At 39.5% G+C, this 22,664-nt stretch overlaps 1 protein-coding gene across 2 annotated transcripts in view; it reads left to right on the forward strand.

Moving 5' to 3' along the window:
* The window catches only part of macrod2 (mono-ADP ribosylhydrolase 2), a 426,308-nt gene that overhangs the window by 164,265 nt on the left and 239,379 nt on the right, over window positions 1-22,664 (forward strand). For both annotated transcript variants that reach the window (XM_078272630.1, XM_078272629.1), the window contains exon 5: window positions 12,146-12,262. In XM_078272630.1, the coding sequence (XP_078128756.1) occupies window positions 12,146-12,262 (117 nt within the window). The remainder of the gene's footprint in view (window positions 1-12,145; window positions 12,263-22,664) is intronic.

Below are 22,664 nucleotides of genomic sequence, written 5' to 3' on the forward strand. Positions count from 1 at the left end.
AGTCAGAATTGATAACTAATATCCTCAGAGGTGACAGTGCACTGTATTGTAAGTCCACATATCATCTCTGGAAGGTCAATGGCTTCCATCATAGCCTCAATAACGGATATCTAGCTCTGCCGGTTTGTGATACACAAAGTGGTGTATGACGGAACTTTTTCAGTAAAGGGTGTGATGTTTAAACACAGCAATGACTCATCTGTAATCCCAAAACCATAAAGTTTTGACAAGTATATTTTATTATTTTAGCTTTTCTCTAGATTGATAGTAAATTAGTATTTGTACTCAATTGGAAACTCAGAAAATATGTCAACTCATCATACCATTTTTCTTTTGCAAAATATAGAAGAGGAGGATATCTTTTGTCTCCAAATGACCATATCCACTGCTGTTCTTCCTGGTGCTCGTCATAAAAAAAAACGTTTGGGGTATCATTTTTGGGGGGTTTAAAATGAATGGGCAGTAAGCCAAGCTGTGAACAAGCACCTATCTGAATGCTGTCACTGTGGAGGCCATTATAGCGTTCCATTTGAATTATAAGACCTCCCCAGAGCAAGGTGGGTGCTGCATGGGTGCGTGACTGCCCACCGGATAGCAGAGATCGGTCCCTTCAGTGAAATGGTTGAATGGGGGGGTGGGCAGGCATCTCTCTCGTTATTAGACTTGTCACTGTCACTCACAAAAGGTGTGAGTGACAGAAGAGCCTATTACCCTCCAAGACTCACCTCCATCCTTTTAGAGATGGGGCAGCTTTTAAAGTCACCACATTGACATATCCCTACCAATGCATGTTTGTTCCTGTCACATGCAGTGCTGGCATGCCCACAAATGTGCTTTTGTGTATTAATTCATAACAAACTAATAGTTTATTTTAAAAACATTGTTGCGACAGTTCTGAGAAAAGTCCGCTTTTGAAATCGCCGGTAAGTATGTTAAAGCTGGTCTTCCCCAGAGAAACCTTATCTACTTAATTAAAAGGACCAGCAGGAAAGGCCTGGAATCATGACGGTATAATTATAAAAGACCCATTTCTGTTAATCCTTGGCTCTGCAGCAAGGAGCCTCACATGGTGGAGCCTGTCCATGGCCACTAGTTAAGCACTGAGACCACACAGGGCTTTTACAAGTAAAGGCAGTGGGAGGATGACGGGCCTTTAACTGAGGACGTGGGGAGCTGAGAGTGAGCCCAGAGGTCTACTAGAAGCTTTTTACGGCAACAGAGCTTGGGGAGAAAAGCACAGCAAGATCATTTATGAAGGACAGTGAGTCAAGAGGCAAGTGATGGGCATGTTTATAAGTCAAGTCAATGAATAGTGTGCCAAGCGTTGATGCATTTTTTGACCCAGAGGGTAACCGAGCTGTATAGTACTGAAGTCAAGGTTGTTTTAGATCTTAGGATCTAAGCAAATATTCTCTTAAATCACCTAGCTCATTAGAATTTATGTGAATCACCAGTTAAGTGTCAAGATGTATCAGATTTGGTTAACAGTCAGACATTATACTGGAGACATTTGCCAAACAATGAATCATAGCAGGACATTAGTGCTGGGTTTTGTGTTTGAATGGAGGTGGGCTCTGTCTTGTGCTGGTTCGTCTCAGTGCCAGGGCCTTTGATTTGTGTTACACAGCTGGGCCTGGGGAAGAGGTTTCAGTGGGCAGCTGCGGACGCTTAATCTCCCCAGCGCTGACACAGGCTCAATTAGTTGATAGCACACTTTGGGATTCTGCAAGAAAAGTTGTCGGGGCCCCGTCAGATAAATCACTGGAGAAGATTCCACACTGGCTATTGCAAGCTTTGGCCCCAGTGGCCTGTTCCTCTTTTGTTTGCTTACTTTGAGTTACCGAAGGGGAATGATTTTCTAACAGCACGGTTACACTGGGGCTTTTTTGACAAGTGTTTTGATTACCCTGAATTATAGGTTACAGTTTAAGGGCATCTTTATAATTATGGATTTGTTTGGATACAAAAGCAATCTGTATAATGAGTAACAGTTTTTTAAATTTAAAGTTTAATACAGTCACCCCTAAAATACCTTTACCTGAGTATCATAAAATACAAATAATAATTTTGTACCCACCAGCAGCTTTCACTGATTTTATTCAATTCTCACTCCTTTTCAAACATATTGTTTATAAATTGATAATTATCTAGACAACTCGCTGGTAATCTCTTTTGAAAGAAAAGAAAAACACTTACCTATGATTGTATTGATTTTGAGGCTTAACCTTAATTCTTTCAGGCTTCTTTCTTTTTCAGTCAGACATCGCAGTGATGTTTATAATGAAAGATAACTTCAGTGCGTCTTCAAATCCAGATTCTTTTCTCACTGGCTATGCAGATAAAATATATTTAAGGCTAGAGCTACTTGCAATAGCTAAATAAATATGAAAAGGAATGTAGAGAACACACTACTCCACACCTTGAACTGTATCTTGCATATTCTAATGTTAAATTGCCATTGATGAACACACTACATTATTTACATCTACATTACTTATTTAGTACATTTTGTAGCATGGCCGTAAGTACATAAAATGATGTATTGTCTGCTACACAAAGGGACTGAAAACACTTATTTTTCTTTTTCTTTCAATGTATCGTATCAAAGTGGGTGTATGTGTCTTAAATCTTAAAAATGTTTAACATTGATATTGCCGAGTTATTTAACTTTGCTGAAACAGGATACCAAATTGCACACCTCTCCAGTTAAGATAGCTTTGGCATTAGCTTTTATCACAGACCGGTATATCGGCCTGACTTTGCTGTGTCTTGTTACAATAAACTCCTGAGCTGCAGGTATCTCATCAATCTATGAATTCATTAAAGAGAGCCAACTGACCTATTGTCCAGAAGCGCAATAGAAGTACATTTTTGGAAAATTGGACTGAAGCAGCAACAAGAAGTAATAGGATACATCAAAGAAAAACTCACCACTGCTTTGACAATATTTACATACAGTTTGCTAGACATTGTATTTTATACACACATTTATGATAAGGGCGCAAGTTGTTGGTAGACAGCAGTGAGGAGAGTAACTGTAAGCTCTGATATTAATGCTGCAGGCTACTCTCCTTAGTTTCAGTGCCAACAAGTCAATAGCAGATAGCATTGTTATTAAAAAATGCTGTTTGTTTTACTGTTGCCCAAATGTTTCTAGCTCCTGTTTTAACAGAATCAAAATATACTATTGTATACTATACAATATGTTGAATCCTAGTTTTTGATATAAACCATGATGTTCCCAGTCCTGTAGCCTATCACATGGTCATAGTCCTTTAGAGGTCTGCACTTAAATAGGTATTCAAACATCCACAGCCTGTTTTCACAGGTAAGATAAGGTTAATGATCAAGTAATACAAAACTATGATGACCTTTAATTTCCATAGCTCTTTGTGGTTTTGACATGCTCCAAATATTAAATATTAAGGTATTGTACAAGGCTGTAGGCTTTGCTGAAGAAGAGCCTTGCACCAGCAAACCTAAAGAACCATGTATAATAGCAATTGCTGTTCATGCATTTTAATCCAAAGCAGTGGCCTTTCATTGAATGGCTCCATCTTTCTTCATTTCCACAATTACAGACTTGCCAGAGAGTTTGGCCTGCAGATCCAAGAATCTGAAGCAGCAGCCATGCTTGCTTTCTCTCCTCAGCAGCCTTAAAGTTTGCTATTCAGATTGCTCAATAATTACATGCATTTGTCTAGTCCTGTTGTTGCTTCTTAGAGCAGTGTATGCATCGAGCAAAGTACTTCTGTTTTCACCTCAAAGCCTGTTTGTTAGAAACGCCATCCTTTACTATCATGCAGCAGGCTCTCTTGGGTGACTCAAAGATGAACTTTGTGCAGGGAAGTAATTTATGATGAAATTGGCCAGGTTCTCTCTGGGGGTTGTGTTTTCTCACCGTGTTTTCTCACCATTAGTGTGTCCCTTATTAGCCCAACTTCTCAAAGAGGGCAATTTCTTTAGGAGGCGACATTTAATTATGTCTGGATGAAAGTGTGTGTGTGTGTGTTCTATTGATTCCAAATGGAGCCAGCCGTATGTTCTTAAGGAACACAAAGATGTGTCAGACTGATACAGCTTCCTATCGTTAAGAATATAATGCTAATTTACACTAAAACCCCAAAAGGACTCCATGAGGAAGGGGTAGGTCTCCAGAAATGTTATGTAAGAGCATGATGTGTCTGATCAATAATTCACATCTGGTTTTGACTCTTCGTGTAGTCCAAAGGGAGCCCTTACTGGTCAGCAGCAGGATTATACTTTGAAATTAGAAGAAAGGGGAAAAAAAACACATACTTAATGTTATCCTCTCTGTCAGCTGATTTGCTTCTCACCCACTGAGATAGGTGGAACGCTTATTGATAGGAGATGTTTCCTGGTGGTTGTGGGTTACATGTTGACTACCTTTGTACCAGAGATGGTAAACCCCTGTTATGAGAGCTCTTTGATGTCAGAATACCTTACAGGGAGGAATTAACTACATGTCATGTTGTTCTTGTTAATAATGTTTCAAGTTGTTCCGAAATGCTTTGATTCCTTTCAGGAACCCAGAGAACCAGTGGAAATGTGTTCAATTGCATAAATAATTTAACTCGTAGACAATTATGACATGAAAGACATGAGAGAGAAATTGTTTTTTTAATTTTCTTTTATTTACGTTGTGGTTTAAAGCTGCATTTAAAGTTACTCTGCAAGCACACACACTCGCGTGCGCATGCACACAAACATTGCACTTCTGATTGGTTTTGCTGGAAGAGAAAGATCTTAGACTCTCTCATACCTGACACACACACACACACTCTCTCTCTCTCTCTCTCTCTCTTTCCTGTGGCAGCAATAGTAAAGCTGGGCTGCCAAAGGTAATCTAACCTAGGAGACGAGGCGATAATAGCCACATTGACAGAGTGCTTGTTCATAATAAGAGACTGGATGAGGAGTCAAAGGTGAAAAATGAGTGAGATATTAAAGCTGGGAGAGGAAACTGTATGAGGAGGTTTGTGTTTATCTGTGATTATTAGGGCATCACACACAACCAAGAAATGGAAGAAGGTTTTAACTTAGAGTTGTAGAAGACATAAATGGTGAATATACAGCGGGCAGGATACTATTCTGTGAGGAGCTGTTATCACAGTTAGCAATATGGAGACGTTTCCAAATGACAGGAATCGTATCTTTTAAGACGTTGCTTACAGTGGTACCTTGATGATATACTGGCATCCTTTTGCTGGGCACCTGCATGTTCACAGATATTGAGCCAGTCAATTCATTACAACAGCAATACAGCTTAGTTTAAATGCAGAGAGAAATCATGCATGCATGTCCATTTGGGTCTGTACAGTTTTCCTGTGCTGCAAGGAAATACAAATCATTATAGATAAGGCATGCAAACTACAAAAGAGACCTGGAAACCACACTGGGTAGCTCGTCACACCTAATTTGGATAATCCTTTGTTGATAATCCATGTCCTATTAATTTAGTAAAATTTGTCACAATGACATCTGTGGAGTTTAATATGAAACTCGTGTCCGAGGATAGTTGATGTCTGGTCTTATTTTAGGGTTGGATTTAGGATTGAAAATAGGGTCATAAACCTAACACTCTGGGGGAAAAAAATATGTTTGAGTGTTTATTTGAAAGCTGCAATACAGGAAACTCGGCATTGGACTATCCAAATAAAGTGTGGCCAGCCTAGAGTTGCTGTTAAGCAAAATGAGAAGTACCCATGTCATGTAAAGAATGCAGACAGTGTACTTCAGGTTGTTTAAGACAGAGTGACTCCGCTACCTCAGACAGGGAATGCTGCAACAACAAGACAGAGCAGTAAAAACAACATGTTTAAGTGTGAGGGCCGGGGCTGTACTATTGTCCAAGGGAGTTCAGCACGGCTGGGGTTTGGCACCGAGTTGTCCGCAGCTGTCGGGACTCTAGGTTTCCAACGACAGTGCCACATGATCTTTGGTAACCTAACCTGGCATTCCTTTACGGCCCTGGGAAGAGTGTGTGCTCCTTACATGTCTCACATCAGCCCCTACTCCACAAATCCAACTTTGATTTTTAAATGCAGTTTTAAGTAGTATGTATACAGTCATGAATATAATCCATCAGTATTTTGAGCTTTAGTGTCCATTATTCCTAAAATGGTAAAATAATTCATTTTCTTTACTAAATCTGTCTGCAGTCAGCTGAACACTAGCTGGCTTAATCTCAGCATGATCGACAGATCTATATATGGCGTAAAATGCAAAGTAGAAAGGTTAACTTGGTGCCATGGAAACATTAGCACAACTTTGTTTTAAATTATTGGAAACTAACAGAAGTGCATCTGTGTTGCAGAAATAAATTCTGACTAAATGCACGATCCAAGAACTACCGTGTCAGCAGGAGGTGGAAAGGTGCTGTGAATGTTGCCAGAAGCTCTTTTTTTTTAAGCAACTGCAATAATCCTGGCCATGTCGGTTGAATATATCTATATTTTATAGAAGACATTAATAGGAACAGTGGAAAAGAGCAGGGTCAAGACATGGGATCAAAGCCAGGAATGATGTCTCTCAAACTGCTCTGTTATTGATACTACCTGCAGTATGTCAGTATAGTTGAGGCTGAAACTGCAACCCACTATGATTCTTTATCCCATTTCCCAGAGAAAGCGCTTCCAATCTTTACTGACATATTCAATACAATACAATAATAACAACAGGGTTTCCACTGCGTTGAACCTGTGATTCTTGTGTCATTTATTCTTACATAGCGATGTCAGGGGAATTGTGCGCTCAGGAAAAGTCAGGAATTATGTCCATGCATTATCTAACAAGGCTAACTGTTTCTCAACAGTTTGCGCTGTTCAGTAAACGTAATGTTTTTTCTATTTTTTTTTTTTATTTTTTTTTTACTTTGCTCAATGGTGAAATGCAACCAAGTTAAACATCCATTTTGAAAGTCGATTTTTAGGTCATTGGATAGTTCTGTATTTTCCCCTTAATCGTTCATTATTATTTTTTTTTTTTTTTACACATGTTCTTTCTTCAGCAGGGACCTGCCTGTCACTCATACATTTAGCCACATTTACAGCTGGGAGGTGTGCAGTACAATCCTCTACAGTGGTGGGGTACTATGCTATGATGAAGTGCCTTGCTTAAGGGGACCTCAGTAAAGGTTTCTCTTTCATCCCTTAAGATGTCTTAGTTCTTGTATGTGTATTTAAACTAGCAAATTTCTAAATAAGCCTCAAACTGCTCTGTTATTGATACGACCTGCAGTATGTCAGTATATTAATAGTTAATATTATTGTTAAGGCTGAAACTGCAACCCACTATGTTTATCTTATTTCACCACTTCCAATCTTTGCTGACATATTTTTCAACTTGGGCTGAACTGTAACAATAATGACAACAGGGTTTCCACTGCATGGAACCTGTGATGCTTGTGTCATTTATTCTGGTTCATGCTTACATAGCGATGTCAGGGGAATTGTGCGTCCTGTAAGCCTGAGGTATTTTATGTCACTTTGGAGAGTAACATCTGCTTGGCATTCTATTAGCCCAAATCCCTTGTTGACCTGGGTATTATAGGTAAAATAGAGATTATTACCCCTTTTCTTGGAACTTGGTTACAGTAGAGAGCTCTGGCTCCTGTTGCATCCAAAATTGCTGCGATTAGGACACATAATCCAGTATCACAAGGGAGTAACCACAATGGCTTAAACATATTCCACCTGACATTTAGTTCAGCCAGATCTCTGATTGGCACTTGATTAGCAACTAATCCATGTCATTATCTCCTTCTGTGAAATTAGTTGAGTAGAAAATGGTGTCGTAAATCACAGAGGTGGAATTGTGGAGGGGCTTTGATCAGTGTACAGCTCTACAAAAAGAGAGTGCTGTGAGGAGAGAGGAAATATGTTGTTGCCATGGATACTACAAAAAATAGGTGTGAAGGAATATATGGTTAAATAGTTTTAGGAATATGTTTGGTTTTTGTGTGGAAACAATTCCCAGTGTGAGAGAGTATTGATAAAAGTTTTAATTCCTATCGCCCAACAAGCCCACAAGAGGGGTTGGCGTTTGAGATCTCAGTGGATCAGCAGGTAACGGCCACATAGGCCTTCCTCAAAATCCACTATCTATTCCCCTCTGTTAGATTATGGACTGATATTCAGACTTCTCCATATCCTGCCAGGTAGAATCCAGCTCACCCCCTCCTGCCCAGCTTGTGCTGCCTCCTCTGGCTCCAGTCCTGAACCTAACCCTCAGAGGAGCGGAAAATAATTAGGAGAGAAAATTGCAGCTGACACTATTTCTGAAAAGCAGGGTATTGTAATGAGAGCAGAGTAGGTATTCATTGTGTCTGAGGGAGCGATTGAAAGCCCTTGGTTTTCGGGCTGCCTGGGAGAAGCCCCGGGAGAGTAAGCAGAGCTTTGCTGAGTCCCTTAATGCATGTGGGAACGGAGCCTTGAGAGGACGAGGCAGAGGTGTCTTCAACAATGGCAGGAGCCAAGGTTACAGCTGAGTAACTAATTCAAACTGCTCCAGACTGACACACACACACACACACACACTAACACGCACACACACTCGTCGCCTTTGTCTCTCTCAATATGGCTCTCCCTCGGTCTCTTGCTCTCTCCTCGTTCCCATTATGAGTTCAGAGGCATGCCGTCCAGCCGCCGCTCAGAGTTATCTTCATTAGCTGTGTGGACTTGCTGGAGTGGCTGCTCGGGGAAGCTTTCTTTGAGCAAGGCACTCAGAGAAGATGAATAAATGTTTTGTCCCACATAGGCCCAGCCTAAAGCAGTGGCAGGCTGCAAGGAGAGATAGATGAGATATTAGCCGTTTTATTTTTCAACGGGTGCTGAGGAAGCCCAGGAGTGGGGTGGACAGAAGCAGATGCTGCCGCCTAAATATTAAGTCTGTTAAATAAAACATCCTCCATAAAGAAGTCTTAACACAAGTTGAAATATAGCGCTGGGCACCACTGATTGTGCATCACACAGCCGGCCACATGTTCAGCCCAGGGCTTCTGCTTGGCATGTAATTCAGACTAAAAGCTGGGAGATGAGAGATAGGTCGCTTTGATCACCTTTCAGTGCTGTGATGCAGGTGCATTATCAGGATGAGCACACTGTGATTTCTTTTTAGCATTTGAATATGATTATTGTATTCAAAGTATAATGGAATAGGGACACTGGCATAATGTTGTTCAGGAGCAGACTGTTAATACTACTCAAACACATATGAATAATAACAAGACATATGCTATTTACTTACTGTGAGGTTTTACAGCAAAACATGTTGAATAAGGTCCACCTGATAATTTAATTAAATGTGCAGCTGTAGCATCCAAGACTCTGGCAATCAGCCAGATCTTCCTCTCTATTTACGGGCACTGTGAACAGATTTCCAAGCTTGTCGGGACTTGCTGACACTAGATGCACAGTGACACACTCGGTATCATCAGGAAAAAACTCACTCACTGTAGCTTATGCAACCGTGAGTAGAAGGAGCAGCGAGATGGAAGCTGAAACTATTATCTACAATCTTACTCTTCAGCTACTGAGATGAAACACAGAACCCCGTATGCTTTTGCTCACTGGGTTCCCAAGGTGCTCATAGGTAAGAGATCAGCCATGCCTGGTACAGTAGTGATGAGAGGAATTGTCTGGGGAGGATGGACTCCTATTGGAAAACTGCAAACTGGAAGAGGGCATTATTACATGGTCCTAACCTGGCTGGCCTTATACTATGACCATGAAAATATCATAGTTTCCTTTACACCTGTCCTAGCAGGATATTTTCCTGCTATTGAACTGCCTCCTGCCTTATTTCAGGCTGTAACAAGGTGTTGTTCAAAGGAACAGCCCAATTACTTTACATTATAATAAAACAATACATTTTTAATGTCTTTTTCTGCTTGACCAATATAGTGCAGCCCATTTACTCTATATATTTTTCCATTAATGCAACTGAATGACAGCTTTAAAGACTGAATCTATTTGGAGTGTTTAATACGCGGACGAGTCAGCTAGATCAGCCAATAAAATGACCGTGGATCTTTGAGCAATTAGCACTTGAAAGTTTGTAAAACTAAACTGTAAAACTGCGGTGTAGATGTAGTTATGTAATGTGCAACCTGCAATGTCCCATTCTTTTCTGACCTTGTTTGCTTCCTTTAGGTGGCTAAAATATCATAGAATAAATGCAAGATGTGCAATACACTCATAGAATGGAGCTGCTGCTGCTGCTGCTGCTATATATATAATATAATGCAAAGAGCATATATAAAGAGACAGCAAGTAAATTAACTACTAAGTATTAAATAGTTTAATTAAAACATTACAGCTATATTAAAACTTGATCAATTCACCTCAATAGACTGAATATGAAGCCTGTCAGTAGGAATGGAGAAATTAGTAAACATTGAGTGGCCTGTCACTGCTGTGATGCAAATGCTGCATCAGGTGAACACATTTGGGTGCTTAAATCTTATTCATTTAGTGCTGTAACGAAACACAAGGGCAAAAAGGCCCTGATTTCTTCTATGGCAGGAGCAACTTTATGTGTATATGATTGAGAAGCATGCTTACAGTCCCAGAGCTTTCAGTTCAACCTTTGCATTTAGCAATTTGTGTTTGTGAGATGATAAGAAGCAATTATGAAGCAAATAAGTGTGGCTGATGATCATGGACAATCTTGTTTGCACAGTGAATATGTTTAGTATGCCAAGCCTACAGCCAGCGCCATATCCGCTCTGTGCAGTGTTAAATAGCTTTGATTGTTGCCAGAGCGATACCTCCTCATATCCACATCACTGTCAGACTCATGTTACTTTTTCCAAAAGCCATCAGGATTCGTCTCTGTCAACTGCCTGTCCCTCAGTCCATTAAAGATGATTGATAGAGCTGGAAAATCTTCCGCCCAGCTGTTGTCGTTGACTCATCCCTGAGAAATTGAAAGGCGCTCAGAAAAGGACCATCCCTCATCAGAAGACCTTTTGTCTGTGTTGACGATGTGAAGCAAAGTACATTTTTGAAGATAGTGTATAACTAATGTTCAGTCTTCTTTCACAGCTTTTTTCCCTGGCGCTGTACGTGAATAATTATTACATTAGAGATGAAGATAGCGATTAGAGTCACATTTTGTCTTTTATCAAGAATATAAATTCAGATTTTTTTTTCTTAATCTGTTCCTCAGTTCTTTTTTCTTTATCAGTTCAAAATATGTAAACGGCGGTTATCCTGCAGGCTATCTTAACTTTCAACCATTTAAGCTTTGATGGATAAAGCTGGTCTGTGACTTGTTCTCTCCATCGGCCAAGTCTTATAGAGAAACTTAAGAAAAGACACGTCTGTTTTTTCAACTGCTACTGTTCCTCCTCCTGGCTCTGTTATCCTCTAATGGCTTGTGAGGATTTTTACAGGACAACTTGAGGAGGATTTTATGATGTTTCAGTGTGATTGATAACATGCTCCTGGAGGGATGTCAGGCTTTCAGAGAAGGATAATGTGGATTTCTATCTCTCTGCCTCCTTGTGTAAGACGTGCCATCAATCAAGTGTATTGTGGCCTTAACCCGGTAAAATTAAAACCTTAGGGGGGCGGGGGACCCGGGGTCACCGTGGAACCAGGACACACACATCAACAGGGAGCGCGACAGAATCAGAACACAGATCGGCATCCTAACAGGCTCACCACAGACAACAGCAAAGATATAAGATTCCCACCACAGGGCAGAAAAAATACAGTTAATGATCTGACTGTATATCGCTGTTGACAGTGGAGAGGGATTACAGGAAGAACAGTCTCATTTTCAGTGTGTATGGAGGCGTCATTAGATCCGAGCCCAGCTAATTTCATTCCTAAGCTCGTCAATATTTACCAGCAACAGGCGCAGCACACTATGGCAGACCCAGTGTCGCTACAGAGAGGAGATACAGAGCTCAGGAGATAATTTGAGAGCGTAGGGATTTAGGAATCAAACTCAACATAATTTTCAGCATGTTCTTGGTCCTGTTCCTGTAAATGCTTGCTTGTTTTGACATGACAAAGCACACCAACTGCTAATTAGCCTAGCTAGTTTGAGATCTGCCGTGTGCCTGTTTCTCTTCAGGTAGGCCTTACCTCTCTTTGTATGTCTGTCTGTGTTTCAGTGGATGGCTGCATACACAAAGCGGCGGGGTCCTGTCTGTATGATGAGTGCCACTCACTAAATGGCTGTGAAACCGGCAAAGCCAAGATCACCTGTGGCTATGATCTCCCTGCAAAATGTGAGTATCCCTTAATTAATGTTTTTTGTTAATATTTTTGTTCTGTAATGTGTGCACCGGTGCCTTGCAGGAATATTCTCTAATCAAAAGTGCTGCCATTGAGGGTTACATCACAGTTAGAGAATATTAAGATTTGTCGGAAACATTAGTGAAACATTGTACAATCCAGCAGTAATCTATATTGTTCTTATGAAACAACCCTCATTTATTTAAACCCAAGGCTCCTGAACCAGCTAGTGGACTGCACTGGCATTGCATTGATGCAGACAATCACAAAGAAATTGTGTTTTTGCGTAGCTGTTGGATTTTACAGAGGATTTTGCAATTCATGTGTGTACATGCATTATATTTTGAATTGAGGTCATAGTTTCTATGAAGTAGTGCAAATGAAACCACACACGCACACGCACACACACACACACACACGCCCACACATGTATAGACACTTGCATACCTGCACATAATGACTGGGGTCATTAGCGTGCATTCCAAAGGTGTGGGAGTGGGGATGTTTTTAATGTCCAAAATAAAAACATTTTAATCATAATTTATTAGTTTTGAAAACTAATTTGTAATAAATAGGAAGTTAATTAATATGATTGGTGCTTGTTGTATGGCTGGATGGGAGTGTCATCTCCACACAAACAGAGACATTAAGGGAGCTATTAGTTGCTCAATTTGATTGATTTTTCATCCCTGATTTATTCTGTGAACAGATCACATAACTCTTACCGTCACGCCACAAATGATCAGTAGAGAGACTGTTTTCTTTGTTTTGATTGATTTCATGTTTTGTTCTCAAGTCTACGAAAGTTTGCGTTGTGTGTCACCTCCCCTCAGAATGTAACAACTTTTATAATAGGGTGACCAGATTTCCCCGAACTAAAACGGGGACATTTTGCGCATGACGCTTTTTAACGTGAACATGTGCCAGCTCAGGTTAGACATAGACACAGACAGATGAGACACAATTTTGCCAACAGCATACGTACGCCTAGTGCTAATGGGGTATCTCAGTTAATATTCATGAATTGTCTTGGTATGTAGCCTACATATCTAAGAAATAATATTAAAAAGACATTGAGTGAGTTTTGTGTGGTACCAACTTTATTTTTCAGAATTAAAGCATTCTTTTGGAAAATGCACCCACTGAACTTGTGAAAAACTTTGAAAAGGTATTGTTCATTGCATGGCACTAAACGAATTATTTGGAACTGCTGCCACAGGCTTGAACTAAAGTTATGGTAACACGGGTACATGAATTATGAATTCATGCATGAATTAATTCATGATTTGTGCATTACTTCATTCCTTTATATATTATGAATCATGATACGTGAGGTCACGAATGACAGACTATGAACACGTCAATTCCTGATGAATCATGGGATATTAAGGAATGCAGTAATACATAAAAATTACTTATAAATGCATAATAATGCATAGCCTACATCAATTAATTCATGCATGAATTCATGATAATTCATGTACCCTTACCATAAAGCGTTACCAGTGTTATTCTAACCAACACACAAATGTAATCTCATTTGATAGAGCAGATAGCTTCCCTATTGGAAACATTCATTCCGTTTATTGTTAGAGTGAATTTGCTCAAGAATCAATTTGTTGGCTGAAAGCCTACTGTGAAATTGCGCAAAGGTGTCAGCAAAATTGGCCCGTGTGACGAGTAGCGTCTTTAAGGTGGGAATGGTCATGCGGTTCCTCTCATCAGTCCATGTGTTGTTCATGAGCGAAAAGATCCACTCAACGGGAGCATTTGTGCCCAGTAGACACATGGCGAACTGACAAATGAGACCTACATTTTTTAATGGAATCTCCATGCTTTTGAAATGCGCGAACATTTCCACCCAGCGCTCGTCCGCTGACTTTCCAGCGGACCTGGAGGGAGTGGTTAAAACGAGACAGATAAGAAGAGGCATTGTGACAATGTTTACGAAATCCTCGTCAGGCGTGGTTGTTGTAGGCGTTGGCACGGCCATTGTTTTGGTATACAAAATAGGAGCTAACCAGGACGCTAACGTCACCCACAGGAGCACACCAATAATAGCCTTGCTAATGAGCTCGCGATTCACAACTTCACCAGGCGTGAAAAAGCCTCGGAATTTGAATTGAAAACGTTTACAAGCAAACACATTTACAAAAAATAATGCCCATAACAGGTTCAAATATTAAGGGCTGCCTAATATTCGTTCGAATATCATTATTTTTTTAAACATTTGAATTATATTCGAAAAACGAAGTTCGGAGTCAAAGCCCTAACACACACACACATTGTTAAAATCATACGCTGGACACTTTATTAGTCTTTCTACATGGGTTTAGTTAATGATCGGGCTATAATTAGACCACGTCGGCTATGTAATCGCTGACAACTGGGACAATTTCATAGTGGTTGGTGTAGACAGGGACATTTTAGCAACCCGACAGGCTTTTATCAGGACTCGGGACACGCAACTCAGAATCGGGATTGTCCCGGTTAAACCGGGACATCTGGTCACCCTATTTTATAATAAACATTTCCGAGCTAATTTCTTTTGATAATTGCCAGTAATGTGCGTGTCACTTTTAAAGGTGCAATATGTAATACAGACAGCTAGTGTGTATGTTGCTAGACGCTTGTCTCACATAGCCAGACATTACTCCACAGCAAAGCGGAGTAGCTAACGCTAACCCATGCTTACGCGGCGCTCTATACAGACTACTACTATACTACTGACAGACACACTTTTTTGGCTTAGAATTACGGTAGGAACCGTTAAAAACACAGCAACTTCGCTGTCCTCTCCACACGCCAGACAGACACACTTCCTCGGCTTAGAATTATGATAGGAACCGCTAAAAATACCACTACCTTGCCGCCCTTTTCCACCCGACTGAAATACACACTTTATTGGCTTAGAATTATGGCAACAATCGCTAAACACACTGCAAACTCACGGTCCTCTCTTCCTGATTTACAGCCCCCCTCTCTTGGCTTAAAATAACTCACCGTTGTCGGCTACAGCCGCTGAACAGGCTACACGTTGTAAACAGCCGTAGCCCGCTTGCCTGGTCCTCTGGTAACGTTAGCAGGGTTAGCAGTTAGCAGGGTTAGTATGGCGGCGTTAGCCTGGACCAGTCGGGATCATGTCTTAATTGTTTTTGCAAGTAACCAACTCGTGTACTCTAGCTATATAATTAAATGTACCCGAATGTTGAAATGACATAAAATGCCCGTCCCTTGTAGCTGTGATAAATTAGCCTGAAGCTAATGCTTACCTGTTCAGGAGGACAGGGCTCTAAGCTGTCTCCATTTTTCAAATACATCTCCAATATTTACCCTGGGTTTGTTACGTCTCTGGTTACGCAACTGTTGCGTGCCAAACATGCCGTTTGTTTTTAGGTTGATCCTGTTTGTTTGTTTGCTGTTTTCATGGCTGTACTAATGTTACAGCTGTAGCGCGCTGGGTTTACGTTTTTACAGGTATATCTGGCAACGCGGCCTGGCTGTCAAACTGGGCAGTTGATAACAACACACAGGCCAAAACAGAAATTCAAAATTTAAAAAGGAGAAAATACTAGCATTAGCATTGTTGTCTGAAAAGATAGTATTTCAATTTAGCATGTTTCCTTAATATCTGATGACGCATTGGTGTCATTTTTGGATTGAATACAGTAAATATATTCCATATCAGACCTTTAAAGTTTGTCACAAGTTTCTTCCCTTGCAAACTTGAAATAGAAAACAAGATATGATGGAAAAAATGTCACTTGGTGTAATTCGGTCGAGACAAACGTCCCAGCAGTCCTAACCTAACCCCTGAAGGATTTCCATGAGACAGCCAAGAGAAGACATTGAGGCCCAGATGAAATTAGGTTGTGTTAATATGGTGTGTCGTAAAGATGTCAAACAAATGGAGCAGATAAACTGTGAGTCAGTCTTGTGGGCAGCCAGTTCAAGTGTCTGCAGCGCCAAAAACAGGGTGCACAGTGACAATTTAATAACCTGCAATGTCACCTGGGAGCAATCACACTGCCACTGGGTACTGTTATTGTAATTATCTCCGGGCAAAACACCTTCCCTGTGCTGATAAATCGTAATAGATTGTGTAGTTCTTTACCAGGAACAGTCAGTTCTGTTTTGAATGTGATATTATATTAGAGCTATCTTTACTCCCAGCCGCTATCATCTTCTTATCTTCCAACTCTGATCACTGTCATCATCAGCGTTGTTTCGTCTGCTCTTGGAAAATGACAACCGCTTGACTTTTCTTTGTGAGCGCTCAGCTCTGACAAGAGATCTCACTCGTTCCCAAAGTCTATCCAGTGTTTGGATTTTTTTTGCCATTAATTCCGTCTCTGTCTTGTTTGTTCCACCAACACACACATTATAAAGCTGCCGTGACTGCAAACAATAATCTATTCGGTTTATCAAATCTCAAATAATAGTCTGTCCACCCCCTCACTACTGAACAAAGTAAACAAACAAGACAGCACACAAATATTTTTATTTAACTAAATTCTGGGATGTTACATGTAGGCGTAGCAAGAAAGGATAAAAGCATGCAGTCAATGTTATGTTAATGGCCCACCGCTGTGGCTAAAGCTAAATGCATTAATTGATTAAAATTGATATAAAATGAATTTTAATATTTGTATAATCAAATGATTAACTTCAGCCTCATGCCATTGCTCATCTGCATCTCATTGTCTTGTCTGTCAAAACAGTTGAAGCAGGTGAAATATTATTATGGTCATAGTAGGTGTTTGGAAAGTAAAGAAGTTGGCCTTGTTAGCGCTTTCACAGATTTATTTCTGTCAGATGCAAATACTTTTAAATTGTGGCAAAAATTGACAAATAGCACATTGTGGACCAACTTGGTCTTGTCCAAGAAATGTCAGCTGTAAACATCCACCACAAGAGAACACACACACACACACTTACATTTTTTCAAGATTAAAACTATCATTAGTACATTTTTACATTTCCGACAACAACATATATATTTTACGTGTATCTTCAAAATAGTAATGAATGCATACCTGCAGGCCTCTATGTACACATGTGGACTCACACTCTCATTGCAAGCAAAATTGCTTCTGCTGACGCATATCTGCAGATGGTGGCTTTTCTACTATTCCGAGAGTGAGAAGAGCTCAGACAGATGGACCATTTATCGTTTACATCTTGGCAATGCCCAGTATTTCCAATTTGGGCATTCTCTTACCAGTTTTGCTCGAACGTTAAGGCTAATTTTCACAATTTGCTATAAACACATAAATCTCTTAGAGGATTGCACACTTCTTTGGGGGACCCTTTCTCTGAAATCCAGTCCACTGCATATAATTGGAAATTGGGAACAATAAACCCAGAATAATGTGGAACAAACTGTAAATCACTTTGCTTTTAATTACATTTTCAGGGATTTAGGCTTGGCTTCATGCTGAACCCCCAGCAGTCATCTCACAACTTTGCCAACAATGCATGGAAATAAGCGATCCATCATACTATGAATTCAGCCATTTCTCATGATCTCACAGCATTTATGGAGTCTCAAGCGTTATTTGAAGATATCACCCACGATGTATTTCATTCAACAAAGGATTAGGCTAGTCAATTATGTTATTTTTGTAAGAAATTTGGACATAATACTCAAAATAACTGGTAAAGCAATAAAAACGTCCTTGTGTTCTGGAAAACGACTTATTGCCTGCAGGGAGAAGAGCATGATCTGAAATCAGAGTTGTCCTTGTTTGGAGATTTGATGTGCTGAGGCAATGGAAAATGACCGGGCTAAACCCATCCCATCTACAATTTTTTTTTTCTCACGACAAGAAAATTGCTCTCCATTACATCCAACTAAGCAGTTTAGGCTGTGAATCCCAGTGGCAAATGAGCCTATCCTTTAAGAGGCCCAAGCACATGTGGGACTGATTATTGTGGGGCTGGCCCAGGATTATTAATCAATGACAGTAATTACCCACCTAGCATAGCGGAAAGACTCCAAAAAAAAACTAAAACTGAACTGCTACATCAATATGACAAGGAAATTGTCTATTTGCCCTAGACAAGTAACTCATCTGTTCATAGATTAATGATCAAATAAAAATATGATGTCAAGTGTAACAAGCTAAGTCACATATTTATGACTATACTAGAGGATGTGTTGCATCATTGTCCATAATAGTTCAATTTTTAGCATTTAAGTTAAAGTATGCACTATGCCTAAAATGTGACCAAATATCAATTGAAAAGTTGAAATGAATAGAAACATGTACTCATGTTGGTATTCAGAATGGCTACCCTTGTTACAGCTTATTTCTTTACCACCTGTAGTTGTTTTGTGCCACTTCACCTGCTGAAATCTTTTTTTAATGGTGCTCATTATACTGTGTCTGTATTCCTGTCCTCTGAAGATACATTATTAAGTCATCTGTGAACATTTGCTTTAGTACATGTGTTTTTTAAATGTTGTAAAGTGCATTAGCAGTGCTGTGTCTGATAAGATATTGAATGGTTTTAAAAAAAGCATCTTTTTAACTCTCACTTGATGGGATGATGAATGAGTTAAGGACTGTCCAGTATGGTGCCTTTTCGGGCTCAGGTACTTAATCTGGTGGTATATTATTTTCATTTTGTGTTTTCAGGCCATGCATGAGAGAACATTGAACAAACAGGTAAATTGGTCACTAGAGATGTTGATAGTGTAACATCACTGCATCCAACATTTTCTGAAAGTAGAATCAAAAGTATCTTTTACATGATACCTTAATATCAACATAGATTTGATGGATAATATATTTGAAACTTTGGTATTTAGTTGATGATACTAAACATATCTGATTTTACGCACTATATTTGTCTTCATTGTATCCATTAAATACCGAAGATTGACTGCAAACAAAGGTAATTTAAAAGAAAACCAAATTAGAAGAAGTTTATGAAAATGACACAATACCCTAATAACTTTCTTCTCATGTGTGAATCAAATATAAGTGACTGAACAATGATCTGCAATTTGCATTCTCGTTGATGGTGTTTGCTGTACATAGTAAAACACCCTATTCACTGTGTGTGACAAGGTTACGGAAGAGGATTAGGGCCACATGTGAAAAAATGTATTGAGTTCTGAGTTTAAAGTCAGAATTATGAGAAAAAAATCTGAATTCTGACTTTTTTTCTCAGAATTCTGACTTTAAACTCAGAAGACAAATACATTTTTCACATGTGGCCCTAATCCTATTCCGTACAAAGAGTTATTGTAATTTAAATGTGTGACATATCTGAGGATGAGCTGCAGTGACTGCACTCTTCAATAGACTTGTCTGAATCTTATCGTTATTATGCCTGTCCACAGGTTCTCGCTAATAATGTTTAGACCTTGCAGGGTTAATCTGCACTTGCACATTTCAGCCCTATCTGTCACAGCAGACCTAGAATGTATTTAGAGTTCAAACAAGAGGTCTGCTTGAGAAAGTTAATGTCCCAAAGGAACTTTTAGATAGACGTCGGGTGTTTTCACTGTCCAGTTTCATCTGAAATCTTCTACCAGTTTTGTTTTCCACCCTAGGGCTACTTTAGATTGACAGTTCAAAACGTTTTACTATTTATTGTTTTGCTTCTCTCCCCTAGCCATTATTCTCTGAGCTCTAAGTATATGTTTTAAATAATAAATCATATTTGGATACAAGAAAGAAGAGCAAATGCTTTGTTTTATCATGTTGCTGTCATAACAGTGGCCTAGTTCTTTTTTAGTCTTTGTTAATTATTTTATAATATTAAGTATTATTATGAGGAAGCATCAGCATCATTTTTAGATATTTGGAATAATTTCTACAGCACATGCCGTATGCATACTGTATTCATTTTTATCTCTAATATGTGTCTTATCTTATTGAGCAGAGAAATAGTTTGGTCTGCTATTTTGCTAACTGGTCCCTCCAGAGAACTAGTGCTCATTGGGAATCATTTGGAAGTGCTTTTCACTCTGACTTATTAGTTGTAAGGTTATATATTTTAGCCTTTAGAGTAATGCCTCCAGCCAGCCCAGTTGGATAGTGTGGAGACACAACCTTATCCATGCAGCATGGCAGACCTTTGATTACTCTCTAATCTAAAACTGGATGCTAACTGTTTTGAGCACACTCAGCCGGCTCTCTGTTTCTACGACGACTGGGCACTTCTCTGCACTTCTCCAATGTGCACTCAAGCTTCACTCGAACAACCCGCAGCTCTGACATTTTTTTTTTGTTTTGCTTTTATTGAATACACTGTCTATAACTACTATTACAACCAATAGTGTGTTCCCTTTAATAACATCAGAAGTCTCTGCCTAACTTTGTGCACAAGACATTGTGAATCAACACCATTGTAGTACGCAGCAATGAAGTTCCAATGAGAGGTCCCCAGACTCATTTAGTGTCATCAGATAGACAGACCGACTAGATTTATGGATATCGAGCTGTTTCTTGCCATCTCTATAACCTTCCCTGTTATCATCCATGGTTTACGCTTTAATTAGGAAGAAATACATTTAGATTGTATTCTTATCTCCTCTGAGACTGCTACATATGTACTAAGTGTACTCGTGTATATTTTAAGTGACAGTATATGTGCCGTTATTAAAGGCTTTGGCCTTAGTTTTTTAAAGGTATTTTACATAAGCTGCTGAATCATCCGCTTATGACTACAACATTTGCAGGTCTTACTAAGCTAAAATGAAGGTTATCAGTGTAATCAATCAAGGTCATGCAAATCCTCTCATAGCAAGTCATTGGATTTTTCTCGTTTTCCATAATTGTATTGAGCAGCAGGCTTTTTAACATTACGTAGGATGTGATGATTGAGACATCATCGCATCATAACTCTTTAGCCTATAACTCTTTAGCCTATAACTCTTGAACTAAATGAACAAGTACAGGACGGGTCTCTTTTTGTTGTTGTTATTCATAGGAATAACAACAACAAAAAGAGATGACTCCAATTTTCCTATTTAGAAATTATTGCCACAATGAAAGATAGTAGCTAATCTGCCTGATGGCAAAGTTGAATAGTTCAATGACAGAGTAGTACTAATTTTATAAGCATGCCGGCTATACACCACACAGCCAAATACCAGAGCTGTTGTCGCAAACTTTGTGGTAGTGGCTTTGAATGTTTGTTTCAGCATCTGATTTTCAGAAACAGTATTTTTGGTAGGGAGCCTAAGTGGAACTTACAGGACCATAGTTAGACCAAACACCTTTGGGAGACGCACACCAGTTCAGTTCGCCTCCTTCTTTATCTACTGCTCCCTTTCAGGACAAAATGGGAGTCTCTGGTGTTTACTGTAACTGCACCTGTGCTAATAATACTAATCATCAGCCTGTGATAAATGTTTCTCCCTGATAGCGTGAGGAATCTTTCCCATGCCCTATTTAATCTGGGAGACCAGGCCGTCTGTTCCGTCTCTCTCCACTCAGCAAACACAGATAAATCACAGGAAAGTGCCCACTATTAGTAAGCGACATGCAGCCCATTCTGATTGAATTACCCCCTAGAACATTCTCATTCTGCTGAGCATGTTTATCAAAGCAGTCTCCACCCCATCACATACACCGTGGCTGACACTTTCAGAGGGCCATCGGACAACCCATAATTTAATCATTTGGGTACAACTTGTTTACAAGAGAGGATTTAGTCTTGTTCAGGAGCTGCTTTGACCAAGATGTTTCACTGTTTTCCTTCAAGTTTGGACTTCATTTTTGTTATGTATTTCAATGTGTCCTGCAGCATTAGCAAACGTAAATAAACAGTAAAAAGTAATGGTTACACTTTACTTGAAGGTATCTACATAAGAGTGACATGACACTGCCATGAACGTGTCATAAACATAAACAAGTTGTTTATGACATAATGCTTCTGTCATTAAGTGTCATTCGGTTTTTGTCATGACAAGTTAGGGTTAGGGTTCATGTGTCATGACAGTGTCATGTCACTCTTATGTAGATACCTTCAAGTAAAGTTGTACCAAAGCAATTTAGATAGGTGGAGGTAATTTGAACTTCTTGCCTATTTTAGGAACTATCAAAACACCTTGTTTTTAAATTTTGACCCCCATGCATTTTTTTTTTGCTTTATCCACTGGGTTTTTAAAGGCTCCCATGAGTCCAGCGGTTCATTGAATGTTCTCAGGCCACAGACGGGCTGTTATTCTTATGTGAAAATAACACATTTTATGAGATTTTCATTGTTAGCCTTTTTTCACAAATGAAATGGCTAACATGGCAGACGGCTGAACAGACTGTACTTTATCTCTACATAATGGATCAAATAGACACAGTGTGACTGTTTCAAGGTGTGTTTTTTTTCATTTTGGATTCAAGGCTAAGTGAAAGAAATCCTTTGTTGTAGAAGATAAAT

This window comes from Sander vitreus, chromosome 17 (assembly GCF_031162955.1).
Source record: "Sander vitreus isolate 19-12246 chromosome 17, sanVit1, whole genome shotgun sequence".
Lineage (NCBI taxonomy): Eukaryota > Metazoa > Chordata > Actinopteri > Perciformes > Percidae > Sander > Sander vitreus.